This window comes from Haplochromis burtoni, unplaced genomic scaffold (genome assembly GCF_018398535.1).
Source record: "Haplochromis burtoni strain Fernald_Lab_line unplaced genomic scaffold, NCSU_Asbu1 Contig_16, whole genome shotgun sequence".
NCBI classification, from domain to species: domain Eukaryota; kingdom Metazoa; phylum Chordata; class Actinopteri; order Cichliformes; family Cichlidae; genus Haplochromis; species Haplochromis burtoni.
Genome location: NW_024582377.1, coordinates 1,598,717 through 1,616,171, shown reverse-complemented (window position 1 = coordinate 1,616,171; position 17,455 = coordinate 1,598,717). Strand labels below are relative to the sequence as shown.

The 17,455-nt window shown below is 39.7% G+C and overlaps 1 protein-coding gene and 1 long non-coding RNA gene across 3 annotated transcripts in view; one reads left to right on the top strand and one right to left on the bottom strand.

Annotated features, from left to right (window-relative positions):
- The window catches only part of LOC121814096, a 4,304-nt gene extending 3,071 nt beyond the window's left edge, over positions 1–1,233 (bottom strand). The window contains exon 1 of the long non-coding RNA XR_006054064.1: positions 387–1,233. This is a non-coding gene — a long non-coding RNA (uncharacterized LOC121814096). The remainder of the gene's footprint in view (positions 1–386) is intronic.
- Positions 1,234–1,427: 194 nt separating this feature from the next.
- On the top strand, positions 1,428–6,934 carry otx2b (orthodenticle homeobox 2b). 2 transcript variants are annotated; one of them, XM_005916741.3, is made up of 4 exons: positions 1,428–1,751; positions 3,875–4,082; positions 4,641–4,792; positions 5,299–6,934. In XM_005916741.3, exons 2-4 carry the CDS (start codon positions 3,986–3,988, stop codon positions 5,920–5,922), a joined length of 873 nt encoding a protein of 290 aa, XP_005916803.1. In that variant the 5' UTR covers positions 1,428–1,751; positions 3,875–3,985; the 3' UTR covers positions 5,923–6,934. The 2 variants fall into 2 exon arrangements, with proteins under 2 accessions (XP_005916803.1, XP_042074151.1); XM_042218217.1 differs by lacking the exon at positions 1,428–1,751 and having other exon boundaries at positions 1,770–4,082.
- Positions 6,935–17,455: the final 10,521 nt, after the last annotated feature.

Sequence of the window (17,455 nt, the reverse complement as noted above, 5' to 3'; positions counted from 1 at the left end):
GTGTGTGTGTGTGTGTGTGTGTGTGTGTGTGTGTGTGTGTGTGTGTGTGTGTGTGTGTGTAGGTGTTACACAAAGCCTCTTAAGATGATACATTTACCAAGCCGTGACAAAAACCCTCGGCATATTATTTTGAGATGGGCACGCATGGTTCAAAATTCAAGTGACGTAGAGGAGGTTTATGTGCCCCTTGCAGCTTGTTGGTCCTCCAGTAAATATGAAATAACATCAACCCTGCACTAAGTAGCTGTTACTTAGGTAAAGACAAAGGGAATAATTAAATAAATAGTTAATATTATTATTGTTATTAGTATTATTGTTCTTAATATTATTATTAAATCTACTAAAATGCACTTTCGGCACATGAAACAGAATTAAAAGAGGCCTACCTTCATATTCAGAAGTCTGTTTCTCTTCGAGCACATCTTCCTCCTGCAGGAACCGTTTCAAGTGCAGTCAGTGAAAAGTCGTTCCGCACGTCGCCAAACGGAGAAGCTTTTTGTGTGTGTAATTGCATAGCTGGCTGTACCCCGCAGGTGCGGTGGCTGCGAGTCCCCAAGTGCTCAGGTGTCTCCCCGGTGGGAACCCACCTGGAAATATTGTTTGTACATTTTGGTGCAGGGCCTGCAGCGGGCTGACGGTAGCGGACTGGCTGCTCAGTGGATGGGAGGACAGTTTTAAGGAAATAAGTCGCCCTAAAACCCCCTTTTTTACGACGTGCTGGAATGTGAGAGGACGGTGCAGCCTTGAAGCTCCGCTTTGGTCCCCCGTTTTTTTTTTTTTTTTTTTTTTTTTTTTTTAGGGTTTATTTGTTGTTGTTTTGGGGGTTTTCCTACATATTTAATTCTACTTATATTTCCCGGTCTTCTTCTGCAGATTAATCTGGTGCCTCAACAGAGATGATAAAACATTTTATAATCGACTTTTAATATTGATCGGTTGTCTGGAAGCTTTCGTGATATTATTCTATAATAAAACATCGGTGGTTGTATTTAAACTCGTAAAGTAAAGACGAGAGTGTGAAATTATTAACGCTTAAAAAGAGTTTCCCACTAAAATACTCGACATACATTAAACGCTCTGAGAAGTCTTTATTTTTCGGATATGTTTCGCCTCTCGCCCCCCTTTTTTATTTATAAATTATCTCTTACTTTAATGCTTCCTTTGATGTCATGAAAAAATATAATAAAATGAGAAATAAACTGACTTTTCTTTGCTTTAAACTCCTTCCACCTCTCATCATCCAACGGCGTACCGTTTATTTATTATCAGTGTGCCCTCTCTGCGGTGGGATGGGGATGTTGTCAGTCGCCCTCTCGCTGCCATTGGCTGAAGACTGTGCGTCAAAAAAAAAGTAGCTGGAGACATTTGTTTCCCAGAAAGGAAAAAAAACCCTCCCCACCAGTGTGAGAGACGGAGACAGAGACAGACCTCAGCTCAGTCCTGCGGCTCCCATTGGCTGGCACTTTGTACAAAATCTAACTCAAACCACTTCACTCACAACACACCAACAAATCCTAAAGGCGTACATGCAGCCTCCCTCCTTCACTCCGCCGCTGTCGCAACGCTTCAGAACCTCATGTAGGCGCTCAACGCTTAACTTTTATCTCCAGTGAAGACAGCTGCTCCTGCTCTGCTCGGGTTTGTGATATTCTCCTTTTATGCGACAGGACGTCGTCGATTTCTACTGACTTTTATTATTTCTCCCGGAGGACACCAAGTAGACAAAGAATTTTCCAGTCATCCCTGCCAAGGTAAGTTCAGCTTTATTATTATTATTATTATTATTATTATTATTATTATTATTATTATTATTGTTACACTACCGAAATTTAGTTAAAGCCTGCAATTCCTCACCTGATCACTTCCTCGCCTAATCGTTTTCTTTAGAAGGGGAAGCAAAACGTTTCAACTGGTGCTAAAATAAAAACCCACGAAGACTCTAAAAGAGATCCCAGCGAGGAGGTTTCAGGTTATTTGTTGGCATTAAATATGCCGTCTTAAACCCAGGCTGTCACTGATTTTATGTGTGCACAAATACGGGTGCAATGGGTGCACACAACAAACTGATTTATTATATTAAAGAAAAGAAAAGAAAAGAAAAGAAAAGAAAAGAAAAGAAAAGAAAAGAAAAGAAAAGAAAAAACGGAAATATTGTAAATCACATCAGTAAATCAGTAACTGATAAAATTACATTGTGATAGCTTCTGATACTGAAAACAAGACCAGACTCAGCGTTGGGCTGAAGTTCTCTTGATGTAATAATGGGCTTTTAAATAATTAATTGATTCCTGGAGGTCATATTTTACCAATTTCACACTCACTCACTGATCCAGGACTGCTACAAGGGCGTCTATCCATGTTTACTGAGTTAAGTTTCAGACAAAAATTTCCCACACATACACACACACTGCACTCGTGTATTCTGCGTAAATTAATGCAGGATAAGGGCAGCAAAAATGGGAAACTGTGGAGGCGTCCAGGCTGAAAAGTTCACCGGAAAAAAAGAAGAAGAAAAGAAGGAACATTCGGGCCTGCTACTGAAAATTATTCCTGGGCCTCCTCTGTCTTCTAGCTCTCCTTTGCCTCGGAAAATAAATAATTCATAAGACAATAAACCAACACTTCATTTGGATGGATTCTGTTTGGGGAGGGGGGGGGGGGTCACAATTAGGAGTTTAGCTCAATCAAGCAAATATCTACGAGAGTTTAATTTCTTTACTTTTGCTGATACTTTATGCTTTTTTCCTACTTTATATCAGCAAATTTGCGATGAAATCATAATTAACGCACGAGGATTTGCAGGAAAGAAATATAAAGAAAGAGAGCCGGGTTTGATTTGCAGGAAGCTCTGTGGACTGTACTCACACCAAACTGCAGCTCGGTTAGCTGCCACCTGGATCGCCTCGTTAAATTACGAAGAAAAAAACATTTCTGATAATTAATTATTGGACAGAGTAATTATTATCGAGCGTGTGTGCGCGCAATTGGTTGACGGGTGTGTTCTAAGTGTGACAGATTGGGATGAGGGGGTTAAAACCGTTGGATATTGAAAAGAAAAAAAATGCAACTAATCAAGAGGCTCAGTGGGGATAACGCGTGAGGTTCACTGAAGTTGAAGTGACAGCAGTCAAAATTTACCAAGGAGCAAATTTGTTTATTTAAAAGAACTGCAAAAAAAAAAAAAATGTGTATCGAGAAAGCATGTGTCCATTTTTCTTTCACTGGTTCAATATTTTAAAATGATCTCCTTCTTACATAAAAATAACACAATTTATTCACTAAATGAACCTGAAAATTCAGTAATTTTTACTTTAAATCACATCAATATGGGCGCATATTAATCTTCATCATAAAAATGTAACGTTGACTGTGTGCTTTGTCAGACTAAACGGACTCAGACGTTTTAGTAACAATCAGTTCAACTTCAGCTGTTTTTCTTCTCATCCAATCGGTTATTACATACATACAATCTAATGTTAACATAAACTAAATAATATTCAAAAATAAAAAATAAAGTTAGTTCCTAATAAAATAGATAATTTGCCAGCAACTTTTATTTATTTTTAGCTTTTATTTTGAAGAGATTTATCTTCAATTCATGGTGTTTAATTTTACTGTATAAAGGAGATAGTGGCTTTAACCTGTTGCAATCACAGTGCTCCTTTCTTTTTATTCGTTTTCTTTTATCTTAATCGTGGGAGGGCGTGTGGGGGTTGCAAAGATGAGGACAGCTGGAGAAGTGGCTCGTGCTTTTTGAGGAGAGCCATGCGCTCTGGAAAGGACTTATTTCGCCACAGCGTCACGTAAATAGAGCCAATATCACTTCACGAGAATGTCCGTCTTCCTCTTCTTTTCTTCTTCTTCTTTTAAACAGGTGCCAGGTGTAATACGGACCACACGGCGAACAGAGGACACCGAATACTCCTCGGGAGCTCCATCAATTTTCAAAATTTTCTCCAACTTCAGCACTCAGACAAACATTAGCATGATGTCGTATCTAAAGCAACCACCTTACACAGTTAATGGCCTCAGCTTAACTACTTCCGGCATGGATCTTTTACATCCATCAGTGGGCTATCCAGGTATGTTTAACCTCTTTGAAAATTAAATAAGATGTGATCACACAGCCTGAAAATGACTTAGGGCTCCTTGCTATTATGTTACAGCAATTAACCAGCCCTTCATATACCTTTTTAATTCACGAATTATTATTGCGTGTATTATTATTGTTATTCTTTCTTTTTTAAAAAAAGGAAAACAAATATGAAAAATAAATACATTTATTAGACTGACCAGACCAATACAAACAAAAGGTGATGGAAAGTAGTCTACAGAAAACTTCTAGCGCACACAGCTTGGAGTGAGGACTAATCCTCAAGTCTCTCCGTGTGTGATTTTATTTTTAGATGTGGCTCCAGAGGAAATTACTGGCAAATTACTTTGATGTTTGCATTAAATTTTTTGGCACGTTAGACTCAAAGATGTCAAGTGCTACAATTTGCCACCGGGTTTTTTTTTTTTTTTACTCTCACAGGACTCCTGCGTAATTAGTTTCAAATTTGCCTTTGATGACTTTTTTAAAATTGTACATGTATACATAAATAACCTATGCGATTTTTTTGTTTCTCTTGCACTTACAGCCACTCCACGGAAGCAGAGGCGAGAACGGACTACTTTTACGCGCGCACAGCTCGACGTTTTGGAGGCGTTATTTGCTAAAACTCGGTATCCTGATATATTCATGCGCGAAGAGGTAGCGCTGAAAATCAATCTACCTGAATCCCGGGTACAGGTGAGTCAACTGAAGCCAAGACACATTTAAAATATTGTTATATATTGTAGAATGAAAAAAGTGGCTTTGTTATTTTTTATTTTAATTTGAGAAGCATCAAACGAAACATTTCACTCTGGAACCTGTAAAGTATTTTAGTATTTTAAATAAATAGTATTTTACCTGTACTTGTATTTGATTTAATCTGGGGAAAATTTTTTTTTTACTTCTTTTGAAGGGAACCCCAGGCTTAAAAAATTGTTTTTTTTATTTTATTTTATTTATTTTTTGCTTTACATGTACTCTAAAACGCCCCCCACCTCACCCCGAACAGCAATATATTTACCGTGTTTTATCATCTTTCAGTTATTAGGACTGTTCCAATTACGTTTAAATAATTTTACTGGGGCAAAAAAGCCTTTTTATACATATGTATAGCCCCTTTTCCTATTTAAACTGTTAGTATAGCTTGGTTAGTATTTATGGGGACATTGTAATGAATGTGTTCAATTATGTTCCTGCTTTAGGTCTGGTTTAAAAACCGGCGGGCAAAGTGTCGCCAGCAGCAGCAGCAGCAGCAGAATGGGGGGCAGAACAAAGTGCGACCTGCCAAAAAGAAAAGTTCCCCAACCAGAGAAGTGAGCTCGGAAAGCGGGGCCAGCGGCCAGTTCACACCCCCCACCAGCACCACCACGGTCCCCGCCATCTCTACCAGCACCGCGCCAGTGTCCATATGGAGTCCGGCGTCCATTTCTCCCCTCTCAGATCCCTTATCTACCTCCTCCTCTTGCATGCAGAGGTCTTATCCCATGACCTACACACAGGCCTCGGGCTACAGCCAGGGCTACGCCGGGTCGACGTCCTACTTCGGGGGTATGGACTGCGGCTCTTACCTCACTCCCATGCACCACCAGTTGTCAGGTCCGGGGTCAACTCTCAGTCCGATGAGCACAAACGCAGTCACAAGCCATCTGAACCAGTCCCCGGCGTCCCTCTCCACCCAGGGATACGGGACGTCCGGCCTTGGCTTCAACTCCACAGCAGACTGCTTGGATTATAAGGACCAAGCGGCATCGTGGAAGCTGAACTTCAATGCCGATTGCTTGGATTATAAGGATCAAACGTCCTCGTGGAAATTCCAGGTCCTGTGAACCGAGCAATCAGCTATCAAAAAGTGCACAAACAGTGACGATCACACGAGACACAGCGCTGCCATCCCTCAACAGAACACTTCAGACTGGGTAAAAACGTGAGCCTGGTACACCGAGGCAGGGCTCTCAGGGGGGCCTCTAGTTTTTGGCATGATGGTCTTTGGTCCTCCTAGAGGAGAAGTTAATGTATTTTAGCACTGGCAAAGAGATTTCCCCTCTCCCGTTTATTCACCGGTTGTAGACCTTCTTTATCTGTCAGTGCGTACCTATGTGCGTAAAAAACAGACAAACAAACAAAAAAACACCACCTGTTGAGGACGTCACAGAGTGGACTCAGAAAGAAAAGCACACCACAGCCACGGAAGTAAAAGAACAAAACCCAAGTTAATAGTCCTGCTGAAGTGCTCGGGATGGACAGACCTTCTTAAAGCTTCTTAAACAACTTTGCCGCCCTGCCGGCAGAGTGTGTGACACGAGGATGGCGTGTGGACATGGATGCACTACTTTATTTAAGAAAAAAAAGTGTTTATAAGGAATCAATATGTAGTTTCTAAGAGACAATCAGTGTGCGTCTTATATAAATGGTACATATGTGGTTTCTTTTTTTTTTAAATCTGTGCTAGCCTTCGAAACTGTGATCTGTTGTATTGTATGCAATTTGTGAGCCCCCCCCCCCTCCCCCTCGCATCGGACTCTCTGCTGTGATTTTATTAGATTTCTAACTTTTTCGTTTTCTTTCGTTTTTGTTTCTTTTGGGGTTTTTTCACCAACGAAAGATGCTAATGGTTATTTTTACTGCATCACAAAGAGAGACGAGACTTTCCAAGCACATGGTGGATGGTAGTAATAATCAAGGGTTAGCCATACTGGAAAAGACTCTCGGCTGCTGAGAGCTCTACACTTGCTTCCCCTCCATTGATCTCAACACACGGTGATTGTGGATCCTTTACTGGCTCCAAAGATGGTGTGACCTCACCGCTGAAAAGACATGAATAAAGGTCCTGTGAGCTTACTCTTTCATCAATAGACGATCTGTGTGTGCGTGTGCGTGTTGGAAATTAAAGTGGAACCCTGGCAATGTGCGCAAAAATCATGGTTGTTTAAGGGGGGGGTTCTTCGTTTTCTACGACTTTAAGACCTAAAAATGGAACAGAACCTTTGTGGGTACTATTTTTTTTTTCCAATCGAGGCTGCGGTGGTATATGTGCGTGATGAGGCAAAGAGGGAAAACCAGAACTTTCGCATTAATTAAGCCAATAATGGCCGTCTGAGTAATAATTAGCCTACACTTGTGCGTGCCGACCAAACTCTGTTTTCTCACGCGTAATTAGTTTTTCTATCACGTCTTAAAAACAGCCCAACGCATTAACGCCCATGTGTTGTCTTTCGACGAGTTTCAGAGCCATCCAGTGTTCATAGTGGTAATGCGCCACATAAACTTAATCCTCTCCTTTCCCTTTATTTAATCGCAAAAGAAAAAAAGAAGAAGAACGAATTAATGCCGCATTGTTTCCGGTAGTGCAATTCAGACAGTGAAGGAGAGTGTGCGGTTTGAGAAAGCAGTGTTTAATCCCGGACTCCAAGAGATGTTAATCCCAATATTTTACCGGCGGGGGTTTCTCTGGGGCGCAGGGCAGCCGTGGTCCTATTCAAAGCCCGCGCGGCGTGGCTTTCCACGCCTGATCCCTGGATGAGCTCTTTAATATAAAGGCTAATATTTAGTGTTTCACAAGTGCGCTGATATGACATCAATATATCAAGAAACAACGTTAATTTGCTCTCACTGCCCTGAAAATAGACCAGTAAGAGATACACATAAGCGAAAAATAAATGAAAACATACAACACTTGATTTTGGTTTGCTCTGTTGTGGGGTTTACAGTTTAAGAAGTGCTTATAGCAGTGCAGTTGTACAAAAGTAAGAAATTGGCTCAAAAAGAGGGCAAGAAAAACTCCGCACAATATTCCTGTAACTTTATTCCCACATGCGCGGTGTGTTTAATTAAGTGCAGAGGAGAGGTTATGTCTTAAGGGGGAAAAGAAATCAATACATTTTAGGACTCAAGAGGAGAAAGCTGCTTTTAAAAGAGGGTTTGTTGTTATTTACTTTTTATTGCTCCAACTTTCAAGTCCGACGTTACTCTTTAAGACGACAGACAATAAAGTCAAAGCGGGTATGGGATCTGTAATGACTCGACATGGTTGTGCAGCGGGCTAATTGTTAGAAGTCCAACATTCAATTAGCATCCTTGACATTGCCAATAATCTCTCTTTCATTGGAGTCTCCGCTAAAGGATCACACTAATTAAAAGCGTTGCTTGAAATAATCGAAGCGTTAAAGAGAAGAGCGACTTTGATTCCACTCCTGCGTGGTCAGAAAATAGGTGTGTGTGTGCGTGTGTGTTTGTTTTATGAGGTTGAACTGCAGTTTAGAAAGACTTAATTATATAACAGGCCGTATAACTTATTCAAGGTTGAAGCACAAACAGCAGATTATTTATGGGTTCTCACTGCTGGATGCTCCTTTTAATTTAGCCTATTACACACGCAGATTGCAGCGTTATTCAACAGTAAATTACAGCCTAAGTTCGCGCAGTGCACCGCCAGGTTTAGCAACATACATGTATTTCGTTATGGTCATAAACAATGAAGCAATTGAACTCGGAAACAATAGCTTTGTTTAGTGGGTGACTGAATATTCATGAGATGCGTCAACAACTCCTTCATAGAGTCTGCTGAGGATGGAGGGAGGGGGTTCAGACTGCAGGGTCACTTTCAAATGCCAGACAAGGAGGGAAAAACTGTAAGAGAACGAGACAAGGTGCAAGAAAGGGGACTGGAGAATAAGAAGCATGGCAAAGGTTTGAAGATGACTCCCTTCAGAGACTAAAAGGCTGGTAACCCGGTTAAATGTAATCATACAGCAGCACATCACAAAAAAAGTGTAGGACACTTAAAAAGTGTGAAGAACCTACAACATTATGACAGAAACAATCTCAATCGGAATAAATGTACATTCTTGAAAAGGCATGATAAGTCCCACAATTACACTTAGGCGTCCGCACATGACATGAAGAATTATATATAAATATATACACACACCGTAAACATACTTGTCACTTTCGCATTTAATGCTGAGTGATATAACCAATAGCAGCTGAAAGGTTCCTTTTCTCCGCTTGTTATTCTGACCCCGGAGTCTCGTGTCTTCAAAGTGCACAAGTCATGAGAGGGATTAGGCGTCCGGCCTTCACAATACTTCAATACTTCATACACAGCCTACAATGAGTTTTAATCAAGACCAAAGCAGTCCTGAGGAGCATATGGGACCAACAGACGCTGCATTAATCCCTCTTGGTTTTTGTCTAACAGCGGGCCGCGCAGCGCCCCTCATCCCCTGGTCTGCTGTCCGGTCTGTAACAACTGCGAGTCATCCTCTGCATCATCGGCCTGCGCAAAGTTTGCCGGTTGAGGCCTCAACGCCCGCGGGAGGAAATGGGGAGGATTACAAACCGAGTGTGTGGTCTGATCGGGGGTTGTGAAAATTAGACAGATGAGAGTAAGTGATCATTTTATAAAATAAGGCAAAAAAAAAAAAAAGACAAAGAAGAGGAAGAGAGAGAGATAAATATTAGCTGCTGAACTCAGTGAATTTTCATTTAAATGCAAAGAACACCAATTTTTATTACTGAGGGAGATTATTAAAATAGCTGGTTAGGAATATTGGACAGGTTTGGAAAAAGTGTAAACATTATTTAATGGCTCTGAATAAGAAAAAAACTGTAATTCAAAAAAAAGTCTTAAAACATGTCTAAAAGCCTGCATGCTTTGTACATATAGTATACTTGTATATATTTATGGCTAAAAAATGTAATAATTCTTTTTAAATCAATAAAATGATGACTTTCAGGTGAATATGTACAAAAAACTAATACAAAATAATAAATAAATATTTTAAGCTAATCCAGCAGTATCCCCTTGAAAGTGCTTATCCAGGCTTAGTCGACATTTTCTGAAATTATTTAAGTTTGTGACATCATCAATTAATTTGATAATCTTGTCAAAGATTAAATTAAAGGGGTTTTGTATAGCCTACATAATAACAGATTTAGATGTTTTAAAAAATGAAGTCTAAAGAGATTTGAAGTAAGCGCAGTAAAAAGCATGTTATTTTAATTTCTCAGACTGCTCACACAAATCCGTGGATTTACAGAGATCCAAAACTGATAATGATACTAGGAAGCTAGACTAGGAGGTCTCAAAATGCAAAGGGCCACACATTGTTCGTGCAGCAGCAGCACCGCAGAACCTGTAACCTCAAAAATATCCTCAGCATTATTTGCTCCACGGCTGATTTATAGCTTTCTGTGGTAAAAAAAAAAATAAAATAAAAATGCATGTCAAGAGACTTTTTAAAAATTCTATGGCTACTGGGTCAACGGGGTCCTTTGCCCTGGTAAGTGCTCTTTAAAAAAACTGTTTCACCAAATATGCCCAAACATTTGGCTTATGATGTTCATAAGCCCCACAGGACACAGCGGGCTTATCAGTTCATTAGCCACTTGATGGCCTATTTCAAGTTATAGTAGCTGGGAGGAGGGTGATGGATGAGGATACAACCATCCATTACTGGGGCATATTTTTTTAAGCTATTCAGAAATGTAGAAAAAACCCACCAAACCCATAAGAAGATTACCAGACCTCAGCATATGTTAAAAAACACATTACTACTATACTTATGGATCAACTTAATACCTAGTTAGATAAAGCTCACCTAGTTAAGACTGGGCATCCATCCATTATTGAACAAAACAATTTTAGACACAAAGGTATATATAAGAAATGATACATTTATACTCTGCAATGATTTTAGTTTTTTTTAATTTATTTTGTAACAGTAACTACATTTTAAAAAAGCTGAAATTCAGCATTTTTTAAAACTCTTTGGATTAAATGTTTCCCAGACATTAAAAAAAATCTCTCCACCAGACAAAATGGAAATACTTTCAGTGTGGATTATGTGTCATCCTAATGGTGCCGAACCACGAGGAGCGAAGTGCTGAAATATTAAAAGTGTAACTGGTGGTTAATATGGCTCAAAAGGTCACACATATGATTTCAACGCGTAATATATTAAACAGAGCCACATATGGCTTCAAGTGAAATACACGAAATTCTCATTATTGTCAGAGGGGTGCAAACGTGGTATCATACGTCAAACGTGCACTGAGTCCTTAACAAATAAATATTTCTGTCTGTTACGAGTGCAAAAAATAAAAATAAAAAATGAATTAAAAAAATAACCAAAACTAATATTTCACAGCCTTCCTTTGATTCCCAGTTTTCTTTTAATTTTTTTGAGGAAGGCCTCTATATTGCATAAAATCTCCAGAAACAGTTACATTTTTCCCCCACACTGCTGTCAAATTCCAACTTTCTAGCTCACAATATTTGTGCATGGTTTACTCCATAAAATGTAAAACATCAGCCAAAATGACTCATGGATATAAACTACTGTGTTACCCACATGCTATCCAGCTGAATCACAGCAAAGTGAGGATCAAGTGTTACTAAAAACAAGTACAAAACAATGCAAAGCACAAGAAACCTCCTCGATTGTGCCACTTAAAAACATTTACACAGCGAGTAAGCTTTTAATGCTCGTTTCTGTTTTACTTACTCAGTTTTGAAGGGGGAAATAGCGGGAACAGCTGACATTTGACATTACATGCAAAACCATGATCAAACCCAATAGTTAATGGCCTCAAACACACCTTTTGATCACAAACAGCTTACAAATTTAATGACTTCATGGTGAACTGAGCCAATTTCTCTCCATTCTTGCAGTATTCTCACCACAGGCGACGCAAAATATCAAAAACTCGCACAGTATATCTCAAAAGAGAGAAAAGAAGTTGTGCAACAATATACTTTAATAATTCAAATTAATACTCTGCCCTCTTAATTCAGCAGTGTCACTGAATTAATCCATAAAAGGCGATCTACTCCTCAGAGAATAATTCGCCATCACTAGCAGCAGAATGCTGCAGCGGTTTCCTCTTCCTCATCAACATCTGTATAGATCACGTAAGTGTTTCGGTTCCCCTGGTACCACTGAGCAGCGCACTAGAACAGATACCTGTGAAAGAGCCACTTCTCTCCTCCTCGTCAGGCTGCTAAGCCCACAAGACTCGTCGTTATAACAATTAACACAGGTACATGTGATGAGACCTCCCTGATAATTTACACCTTTCTAACCAACACTCTGTGGTTTAATCTCCTGCAAACATCCCTCTCTTGTGAGACAGGCCTATAGGAAGAACCAAAAATTAATTAGCTGAATCCAACAGATTAGAGCTCAGAGACCGCAGCTCAGATGGACAACAGCTAGTTAGAGTGCAGAGATGGCGGAGAAGCAAATCAGCCCCAGAGGAAGAATTTCTTCTTTGCTTATTTCAATATTTCATTGAGTGTTATACATCAATGAACTGTTTCAGGGTGTCATCGCACAAAAAGCTAAGCCTTTTGAATTCACGGCCCTGCAAGTGTACGCCTTCATCCAACGTGCCTTGAATACATGAAAGCAGCCGTCTCCATGATACACAAGTTCAAAACACATTTCAACTTCTAGAAAAATCAATGCCAACATGACGGCGCGGCTTTTCTTCCAGCAGGAGTCAATCTTAACTTTTCACTTTAGTCCACTGCATGCATGGGTGAATAAATGGTAAAGGTGGTTTTTATCTCTTTTTTATGAAATATTTGGGACACTCTCAAGACAGATGGGATGGGAATCCAGTAATTTAGCAAAATACGAACACATTGAGACAGTAGAGACGTGGTTTTAGAAGTACGTATATAGAAATTAAGATACTTTATTCTTGTTTCCGAGCTGGAAAATGAGAACGTTCACATATTGGTGGTAAACTTGAAAATATTGCTGCTAGTTTCAAAGCCATCAACACTAAAGCACAGCTTCAAATATGTGAATATAGGCCTTTTCATGGCAAATATTCACACTTATAATAGCAAGAAAATCAGAGTTGTAATTAAAAACAGTAATGATGGCTGCAGGGTGCAGGTATTGTGCATGAACCTGAGCTTTCGTTAATGTCATTAATTATACCTGTGCACATCCTGTTACGACGACCCAGAATGTGACAAAGGCTTATTGCCACTATAAGTATGCACACAGCACATCTTAGTATTAAAGCTTAGAGAATCTGGATAGAAGATCATTTGACAGCAAATGCTTTGACTTTTCATAGCAGACTTTTCAAACCTTGAGTGTAATAGGTAACATGGTTCCATCTGGTTTCATGTGTGTTTTTAAAAGAAAAAGCTTTACTGTGATTGAAGCCAGTAAACAGAAGATATATGGACCAGCTGTTCACTTAAAAACAGTTGATAAATCTTAGAATTACCAGGATTTCTGAATTTATTACTGATGAAATGTGGTATATTCTTCATCTATACAATTACACCCAAAATCAGTCTGGCTAAAGCAAACATATCTTACAGCAAGACCTACATCAGATGTTTCCACCGCTGATAAGACGACTTGGACCTTGATAAGAACTGTTCTGTCAGCATTTCTGTTAGGTCTTGATTGAACAGCTGTCTTTTGGTGGTGCTAATTCATCTCAATTCTGTTAAGGTTAGACTTGGCCTTTTCAGAACTTTAGTTAATAAACTTCGGGTCATGGGCCCTAACATTAATTCATTGCTCTATAAGTGTTTGGTAGGCATCAAGGCCTTTAATTGGCAGTGGAGACCCAAACCATGATAATGCCTCCACCATGCTGCACAGTTAGGATGAGGTGTTTCCCCCTCCAAACATACCACTGTGTTTCTTTTGAAGTGTTTTTTTTTCTTCTTCCTTTTTACATCATTTTTACTCAGTGATTTTCTTACAGTGGACACAGGAAGCTTTCTGTTACCCATTTTCTAGCACTTTCAGGACTGCGTATCAAATTCAACCCTAAGGAACAAGAGCAAGGGTCTTGAAATTTCTCAATTTGTAGTTTGTCTAACTTTGAATTGAAGGACACCCGGGTCTTTGAAAAGCATCTCTGTAATGCGTCTGTAATCAAAGCGCAGCTCACACCAGTCAAACCAGCCAAAATAATCCTTTATATACAGGTAAAGAAAACCCAGGCCGCCAATCTCATTTCTTTAACTGGAGCAGCTTTTGGTAAAGTCTTTAGCACAGATGTTAATTTACTTTGTCCAACCTAGACTGTGACATGGAAAGTACACTGCATACCTTTCGTAACAGGAAAAAATACGGAGATAATAATTTCTTTTATAAGTAATAAATCCATAAATCCTCGAATTAGTTGTGGTTTCCCCTCGCAAATACGCTGTATCACTAACTGGCACAAAGATTTTTCACTTGTCTTCTAATATATCTTAAAGAACCTGCTTTTGTTTCAGTCTTGATGTCAGTGAAATACAAGATGCAGTTTGACTTAATACAAGCCTACATTTTACAGCACCAGTGATTATTTGGTCAACTGGGTAACACATAAACAGCAACAGTTGCCCTTTGAAGACGTGATGCTCTAGAGCCTGAGAGCCAATATGGCTGACAACAGGCAAAACTGCTCTTCATAATGTAACCCAGAGACTTAATATGGCTTAAGGGTTGAGAATCTCTTCTAAGCAAAATCTTCCGGGGATAGTCAAATCTCTCTCTGTCTTTATACAGCTAATTTGACAGTTTCAAAATCCTTCTCTGATCAATTTTACCTCTCTTAATCCCCTCTCACCCCCCCCTTGCACCTGTTAGTCTGGGTCTACATGCGTGCCTCCCTCTCTCCTGAGAGCATATGGAGCAGTGGCTGACCCAGAGAGTCGTTGAGTGTGGAGACAGATGCAGCCCCCAACCCTCCACCCCTCCTCCTCTTCATCTACCCACCATGACCAGCCCAACCCTCCAATCCACCTGTTTGGGTCACAAACCACGGGGATGAGTGGCTGTGCGCGTGCCACACCAGCGGCTTGGCCACTGCTTTGTTATCCAACCCAAGACAAAAGGGTATTTAGGGAGACCGGCTGCCTGCCCAAGGGGAACACAATGCCATGAGGCTGGCAGGCCTGTGGACCCAGGGACGCCGATCACGTGCCGACTTTATGTGAATAAGCGTTAGGGGGCATCTGTTGTGTGTGTGTGTGTGTGTGCACGCGTGTGTCTAACCTGAAGTATTATGCCAGACGATGGGGAATTAGACAAAGAAGTATGATGTGGGAGTTAGAGGGAGGGTACTTAAAAACAATCACATCTATTAGAATTAAAAGAGGTCTACACATGAATAGACTGCTGTAGTAATAGGAGGTCAACTTCTGCTGCAAATAAAAGGCATACTAAACTACTGTATACTTCTATATCACTGCACAGATCCATAAAACCGAACACTGCTTCGTGATTAATGAACTTCAGTGCAGGAAAATACATTGTCGCGCAGGTATTGGGGTCAAGTCATAAAGGTTACCGAGGTTGGGTCAAGTCCGCTCATCCAAACTGTGAGGATCCTGACCGCCCTGCTGCGATTCAAGCTCTAACATTTGCAGCCATTAATAACTTTCCTTGAATCAGCTTTCATCGGAATAAGTTAAAAGATAGAAATGTGACATAAACTGCCTGAGATTAAGACACTGTTCATGATCACCGATGGCAATAATGGACAAAAGCACGTACCCCCATTTTCAAAGTTGAAATTTAGCATTCAAGTAATAACATCTATACTTGATCTTAAATCGGCCTTAAAATGCTGCCACACAAGTGTCAAAGTCTTGAGTCACACTTGCAACATCTGCAAACATACATCAAAATACTGTGTATAAGGCAACAACAGAGTTTTTGCAGCTCTACGCAGCCTGATAGTCAGTACTTGATATGAGCTACTCTCTACACATATCTGGAATCATCAGTCCATACGAGCTGTCGCCACTGATTTTTAGTCCAGTTCTTGGATCAACTGAAGGGCCACATGCATTTCTCAGGTCCCATGTTTGCTGGTTGTTGTTTGATTTTTTACTGTTTCTTAAGGACATGACGTTCAGATACTGTTCTTGCAGTAGATGTAGAGGGTTCATAATTTTTAGGCCTGCCACTTTTTATTTTATCCTCCATTTGTCCAGTTTCCTCAAATCTTTTAATGAACGCTGCACAGCACACTGAGATATGCCAAACTGTCAGCTAATAGGTCTTTGAAACCACCTTCTTGGTGCTAAAATACTATTTTATGCCTCTTAAACTGAGCTATCATTTTTCATAAATTCACTTACAGAAATGGGAACAAATGAGGTGTTCTTGGATGGTAGTAACAAAGTGCCTAAAGATACATTTTAAATTGGGTGCTTGTTAAGTTGTCTGTTGTATTTAGGCACAACACTGGCTCATCGCTTGAGTTAGGTGGCTTTTTATAGGCTTGAATAATTCATAGGTCAGTGTTAAGTGGTTTAACAAAAACAAAAAAAGAATTACTTCTTAAGACCCCACTAAAAAATACAAAAATGTCTGACTCTGTCAAGTGCTTGTTGTGACTTTTCTTTCACAAAAGTCTTGGTTTTATATTCCTTACATCAAACATACCAAGACATGTTGGTCTCAGAGTACGAGTCTCAAAAGCAGGTCATACAACTCGAGAGTGATGCTGTTCAAATGTGCCCAGAGCAGCTGATCTCACTGAGATGCTGACAAACTGATCTGTGAAATTAAAGAAGTGAAATTTCTGTTTCCCTGAAATGGAAACACAATCCACCACTTTAAATAGTTAGAAACAAGTTTTAGAAAACTCAGGAGTCACTTTCAGATATACTGATAACAGGATTTTTTGTTCGAATGAGCTCTATTTTTGACATTGCATGCATTTCTTAAATTTTTGTCCAGTTTTATTAAAACTACAAACATTTTGACAAAAAAAAAAAAGAGTAAATCTGAATGGCTATGTTAAATTCAGCACTTTGAAGTTCTCAATGTAAATAAAATTATCTGTGCTGTGTGGGTGAAGATGGTTTTCCACTGAAACAACATTTCACATCTTAACAAATACATATTTTAATATTGCGAGGCAACTTTATTTTTCTTTTTGAAATATTTGACATATTTCAAAGATTTGAAAAATAATCAAACCAAAAGTGAAGCAGAATTGAACCGCGATCCTTGGAGCTGGTATAAATGTTTAAGTCTGTTATGATATGGAGTTCATTTGCCCGGTCCAAAAAACAAAAACACACTTTTTTTTTCCCCCGTGTGCGTCTTTGTTCAGTCTAGACAATATTACATCATTCTGGCAGGGGCGTTTGTATGTTATTGAGTCTATTGTGGCTTATACAGTGTGTCATGCTCTCTCAACAGGCACGGTTACACATGGCTTGTGGCGCCCTGACCTACAACTCCCCCTCTTGTTTGTCAGCAGTTGTTTGGCCTACTTTCATAAAGACAAACACAGCCATTTGTTTTGTTTTGCATTTCCATGAAAATGGAAAAAAAACACACAAAATAAAACGGGGGGGGGGGGGGGGGGTTT

What these genes read in the sequence shown, in the direction of transcription:
- otx2b (XM_042218217.1), top strand. Translation starts at nt 3,833, where the DNA reads ATGTCCGTCTTCCTCTTCTTTTCTTCTTCTTCTTTTAAACAGGTGCCA. An exon ending in TCCATCAGTGGGCTATCCAG is followed by an intron (nt 4,083 to 4,640) that starts GTATGTTTAACC and finishes TTGCACTTACAG; the next exon opens with CCACTCCACGGAAGCAGAGG. An exon ending in TACCTGAATCCCGGGTACAG is followed by an intron (nt 4,793 to 5,298) that starts GTGAGTCAACTG and finishes TTCCTGCTTTAG; the next exon opens with GTCTGGTTTAAAAACCGGCG.